Source organism: the organism of the source record quoted next (assembly GCF_019968985.1).
Source record: "MAG: Porospora cf. gigantea B chromosome Unknown PgB_NODE_1569_length_5450_cov_108.854, whole genome shotgun sequence".
NCBI lineage: Eukaryota > Apicomplexa > Conoidasida > Eugregarinorida > Porosporidae > Porospora > Porospora cf. gigantea B.
In genome coordinates, this window is record NW_027178705.1 from 1 (window position 1) to 5,343 (window position 5,343).

Sequence of the window (5,343 nt, forward strand, 5' to 3'; positions counted from 1 at the left end):
GCCACCACATTTCCGGGGAGTAGTACTCTGTCTCTGTGCTCTTCACAGACCACAATGGATCATCACTGAAATCACCGACGTTCAGGAGGTCCTTTTTTCTTTCTGCAAGTGACCGCATTTGACTTGACCCTGCAGGAGGCATCTGCAGCTGCAGCAATCGCGGAAGGAATGAGGATGTTTTGTCCATGCCGATTGGATGTCCAAAATTTGCAAGATTTTCAGGGTGGATCTCTTTGGGAGCACTTCTCTTCTTAGATATGCGAGATTTCGTTGATTCATTCATCGTTGATTCATTCATCGTTGATTCATTCACCGTTGATTCATTCATTCGTTTGCCTTTGTGGTCTGCGACATTTCATTCGTGTCTTACTTCTCGAGTTGCTCCAGACCATAGAGACCTGCAAACAGGACACGAGATGCGGCCTGCATCCGGCATATCGGCCCTTATGCAGTTAGACAGACACTTGACTGAAAAAAGATAACAGTTGGTTGTAAGAAAGACGCAAACTTACCGTGAGAGATGTGCCCACAATAATTTATGTCGACTTGAGAGCTGAATGTTTGTGTCAGTTGCTTAAGTGGGTCGAAGTTGGGGGCCATTTCGTCGCTGGTCCATTGTTCTTTGAAGGTGTTGAGAACGTTGAAATCTTGCTCATCGATTTCGTCCCAACAAATTGGACACTTTTCTTCAACATGAGGTTTCAGCCACTTTTTTGTCTTGGGCACCAAGGCCGCAGTGAACTCCTGAGTCTGCTTGCCGTTACGGACGTCGTCGGCGAGCAAGTGGATGTTCTTGTCAAACAACTCGGCATTGGTGGGACTGGTCAGATAGTGCAACAGGTCCACATAGGCCCAGTGCCCTAACGCAAGAAAGGTTTCATGTTGCAGCAGTGCCACGTTGTACAAGCCCTTCAAAATGGCGAAGGATTCTGGGTACTGGGACCCAGATCTCTCTCGATCCTGGCGACACGTCTCCATCAAATCCAGCACCTCACTCGAATAATCAGGATGAATGACGGTAAGAGCGGTGAATAGCGCTTGAAACTCGGGAGGGTACACCTTGAAATCGGCGTCAAATTTGAAGAACCGAGGGACTGAGGGAAAGTATGAAGGCACAGTCGCGGTCATCCGGAGCACGTCGGCCAGTACGTCGTCCAGCTCTTTCTTCGGCGGAAGCAGAGCTTCCGGCGGGTAGTTGTCCCGTTCCGCATCCACGATTTCAGGTAGTCGCCCTATGTATGCAAGCGCCTCCTCTGTCTTCTCCGGCGACCACGTGGTGGTGCATTGCTTGGGTGCCATGCGCGTGACCCGTGTGAGCAAGCAACTTTGAAGATTCCGCTGGAATTCTGCCCAGTCCGAACTCAGCAACTGGATATCGGACTCTGTGATCGACGCCATCTCACGCAGGTAGACGAGGGCTAGCTGTCCTGCGGAAGAGGCGTCCTCGGTCTGGAGAACTTGGCGTATCTTCTGGATTTTACGCCGCACTGCTGCGGTCGTTTCCCCACAGTGTTGAGACGATTCCTTCATACCAGCCACCAGAATACCAAACATAATCTGAAAGCAGTAACCCACGCTCATGTTCGCGCTGGACTGGAAAAATGGTTTCTTCGTCCAGAACAGGTTAGCAATTGCGATGTCAGCGCGATCAACAACATGTAGCATCTGCCGCCTGACTTCCTCTTTTTCAGACGGCGTCATTAGGCGTTCGAAAGCGCCTAAGACACGAAAAAGATCTCGCGTGCCGTGCAGCCGCTTTCCCAGGTCGCTCTGAGGGAACAATTTTCGCCATCGGGATCGACTCGGAGTTGCAGAGGGGACCGGAGGTGCAGATTCCAACGGGTTCTGTTCTCGTGACTGCTGAGCCGGGCTAGCCCGTGTTAGCGGTGGCACAAGGAAGCTGATAGACGATAGTAGGGCAGGAGAGCCGTCCGCGGATTTCACGCTGACGAGCATCACAAAAGTTGGGCACCCAAAAAGTTTGGTATCACACACGAGAAGATGACATGGGTGGCAAGGGTGTGGTATGTAAATGGACGCAAGGTTACGTAAGCTTGACTCAGCGAGCCTAAAATCGAATTTCCATGACAAGGTGGAACGTGTCTCCAGAACCACGCAGGCGCGAACCCCCTGCAAAGGACTCTCAGGACGACAAAGAGTGGGTTCGGACAGGGTGCCGATTCAGTGCGCGGCGGGAGGAGTTCTGGAGGACCGTCCAAACTCTAATAACAAAAAAACTCTGCGTTCAGTGCCGCCGCAAGCCATTTAACAGCGACAAACATCTGGTTTGCAAGGACTGCACTCGACGGTTAAAGCTTGAGGAGTGCGTGCACTGTGGGGAAGAGTTTTACAGTGCCAAGCCGTCGCAGGGGGTGAGAGAGAGCGGAGTAGATCACAGTTCTTTCGGCAATTCAATAGACTGATGTGCTGTCAATGTGGATTCCGGATTCTCGAATCAGGTGGAGAGCCTGTGAGGTGTCTTTTCTGTCGCCAGTGGAATGCTTTTCCGCCAAATCGTGGATGTGATCGGTGTGAGAAGGGTCTAAGGGATGTCGGGGAGCCATTGGCCTGTGACGGCTGCGGGAAGAAGGCAGCCTTTCAGGTGGGAGGTTCCTGGCGCATGACTCCAGAGGCGCCCTGACGACCAACTACTGTGTCACTTGTGCTCTGTAAGGTATGAGAACATGAGGTGAGATCCTGTTTTTTCCACCATTCCAGACGAAAGCACCAACTGTCCGGATTGGAGAACGCATCACCCAAGAGATCTCGAGTGGAGGAGTGTGCTGACTGCCAGACAATGAAGCGAAGATTGGATGATCTGAGGTCCCGTTTGGAGAATGAGGTGGTCGGTCGAGATGCTACGGTGGATCGATTAGAAGTTGAGACGGACAGGTAAATAAGTGGGGTGACGAGAACAGACTCCGCCGAGAGCTAGACGCGCAGTCCGCCAAGGCGACCAATGCCGAGACTGAGCGAGTTTTAGTGGAACGGAGACTGCGAGAGGAGCTCGATCGGCTCGACCGACTAAGAAAAGAGCAGGAGGACGTGATCAGCGAATTGCAAGAACAGAGGTCAGCGGCTGAGAAGAAAGCCAAGCAGTGGGTATGACCAGCGCTCACTGATGCAGTCAGTACCACAAGGCTCGGAAGGAGAATCAGCAGCTGTCTGAGCACTTGTCGACTTACAAAACCCAGACCTTAGCCAAGACCGAAGAATTGTTCGATTGGATGTTGGGATCAGTCAGGAAGGTCATCAAAGAAAAAGCAGAAGTGGAAGACAGATTGAAGGAGGTACAGGCTCGACTCGAAAGATCTGACAGCGAAAGTCGCCCTCTGATCTCTGATTCAGTCAGTGAGCCGACCGAGTCGTCCGACGAGGAGGATCCTGCCTCGGCGGAGGCCCCCGTCCGAGAAACTGATGGCAGCTCACTGGATGACGTAAAGCAACTACCAGAGACCAGCGAGGAGCAGCCCGAGGCATCCCCGGAGCCTTCTGATTCCGACGCAACGGAGACACCTGATGAGGGAGCTTTTGACGAGAGCACCGCACCCGCCTGAAGCGGAAGCACCTGACAAGGGAGCTGCTTAGAGGCCGCTGATTGCGTCTGCTGTCTGCTACACGCGCGTTCACTTAAGGTCTAGGGGCCCGAGCCCGCAAGGGTGTTTATGAAACCACACTGACGAGAAACGGCTAACCTAAGCACATTTTGCATGCGCTGAAGTGCACTTTCGGTGATTGAGTGCACACAGATATGCTCCATTACCCCAGCTCGATTATGGACGAACCTTCCTTCAAGAATCGCACCCAACAGTACACCTACGGTTACGAGTCCACCAGCATGAACAGGTATGATCACCGAGTTCGCTACCTTCAAGATGCCGCGACAAACCGAGGTCTGTTCATCCCTGCAGAACCACGGCCACACGTCTACCCAGCAAGTCAACAGATGGGCTCAGTGACGATGGTGCCCCGCGACGACTCCTCCAGTTATGGCGCGTGGCCAGAGTCTCGCCTCAAACGAAACAAACTCGGGTGTTTGGGCGACTGGTTGGACAAAGAGATACCATCGGAGTGCCCCAAGTGTCAGCGGGCTGCTGGGGAGTGGTCTGACAGCAGCTCCTACATGCCGCAAGCGTCCTCCCCCACGCCCATGACGTTCGTTCCACTTCCAACAACGCAACATAAAGGTGTCATGGTCCCTTTCGGCGCCTGCAAAGGAACAAGTCGTCTTAGAAGAGTATTTGAATCAGGCAAGTCTCCGAGAACGACAGCTGTAGGTATCGGCTTGCATACTCCGGCTACGCCCCTATCACCCATAACAATTGTCCCTCCTGCCTACTCCAATCAACGGCGAGCCCCAGTGCCTAGATCTTCTCCAACAACGTCCAGCCTTGCATCCAGTCGTCATGATTCCAATTCAGTAAACTCCGACTGCGCTGCAGTCACACAACCGGATCTGAAAGACAGGAGGTCATCTGACATCTTCGACCTGTCACGTTTGGAAGTGGACCATCTCGGTCAGCGCCAATCTACAGCCGAGGCGAGACCACTTTTCGACCCGCATGAAGTGCTTAACGTAAAAGCTGGCGACATAGCTAGGTTGAATCTAGCGCAGAAGAGCCAGCTGGTCAAGCAGATGAAGGCGCGCCTAGCCGTTCTGCGTAGCATTATCAACAGCCCGCGCGACTCGCTAGAGTCAGACTCCGGTTTCTCAAGTGAGGAAGAGGACCCGGCGCTGGAGGAGTCCCCCACCCAAAAGAAACGGAAATTCGGATTGTGGAGACGACGTACCAAGAACCATGAACTCTAACGAATTGTGAATTATTTGTCGCATGAACTTGTTGCGAAAAGTGTGGACGTTAGGCAAGACGGAGAAAGCGGACGACGCCAGGCCACGCACCCAATCATATGTCAGAGAGGAATCTGATTTGTTCTCCATCAATGTGGTCCACGAGGAAAAATGCGCCCCTGAGCCGTGGGTACCACCTCATTCAAAACGGGCCCCTAGACGTGGCTCTGGCCGTAGATCCTCAATGACACCCTCTACGTTTCTCGAGTTGGCACACACCAGACAAGACCGATCTGAAACTCCTAAACGTGCCCGCACCGATTCTGGAACAAGGGGCAAGTTGAGTGTCCCCACTTCAAAACGAGATCTCACCTCCAATTCTATCGGAGAGTTATCCACGAAAGAAGCCGAACTAGTGGCACTCACTTTTCAGCACCACGTCACCTCTGCGGACCCGACTTCTGATACAAGGGATGAACCGAGCGCGCTGCGGAGCGTGAAATGATTTATGGGGTGATCTCTGGCGCGAATCGTTTCGTAACCCCAACTCCCAT

The 5,343-nt window shown here is 52.9% G+C and overlaps 3 protein-coding genes across 6 annotated transcripts; 2 read left to right on the forward strand and 1 right to left on the reverse strand.

Annotated features, from left to right (window-relative positions):
* Positions 1 to 355: 355 nt before the first annotated feature.
* On the reverse strand, positions 356 to 1,956 carry KVP17_002322 (uncharacterized protein; the record flags this gene model as incomplete). Of its 2 annotated transcripts, XM_068518468.1 has the most annotated exons (2): positions 356 to 468; positions 513 to 1,956. In XM_068518468.1, 2 exons carry the CDS (start codon positions 1,954 to 1,956, stop codon positions 356 to 358), a joined length of 1,557 nt encoding a protein of 518 aa, XP_068378271.1. The 2 variants fall into 2 exon arrangements, with proteins under 2 accessions (XP_068378271.1, XP_068378270.1); XM_068518467.1 differs by having other exon boundaries at positions 445 to 1,956.
* A 728-nt stretch (positions 1,957 to 2,684) lies between these two features.
* Positions 2,685 to 3,557, forward strand: KVP17_002324 (uncharacterized protein; the record flags this gene model as incomplete). 3 transcript variants are annotated; one of them, XM_068518470.1, is made up of 4 exons in its annotated part: positions 2,685 to 2,689; positions 2,719 to 2,892; positions 2,919 to 3,098; positions 3,128 to 3,557. In XM_068518470.1, 4 exons carry the CDS (start codon positions 2,685 to 2,687, stop codon positions 3,555 to 3,557), a joined length of 789 nt encoding a protein of 262 aa, XP_068378273.1. The 3 variants fall into 3 exon arrangements, with proteins under 3 accessions (XP_068378273.1, XP_068378274.1, XP_068378275.1); XM_068518471.1 differs by lacking the exons at positions 2,919 to 3,098; positions 3,128 to 3,557 and having other exon boundaries at positions 2,719 to 2,896; XM_068518472.1 differs by lacking the exons at positions 2,685 to 2,689; positions 2,719 to 2,892; positions 2,919 to 3,098 and having other exon boundaries at positions 3,228 to 3,557.
* Positions 3,558 to 3,775: 218 nt separating this feature from the next.
* KVP17_002323 (uncharacterized protein) lies at positions 3,776 to 4,810 on the forward strand (the record flags this gene model as incomplete). Its single annotated transcript, XM_068518469.1, has 1 exon — positions 3,776 to 4,810. One exon carries the CDS (start codon positions 3,776 to 3,778, stop codon positions 4,808 to 4,810), a length of 1,035 nt encoding a protein of 344 aa, XP_068378272.1.
* Between the last annotated feature and the right edge of the window lie 533 nt (positions 4,811 to 5,343).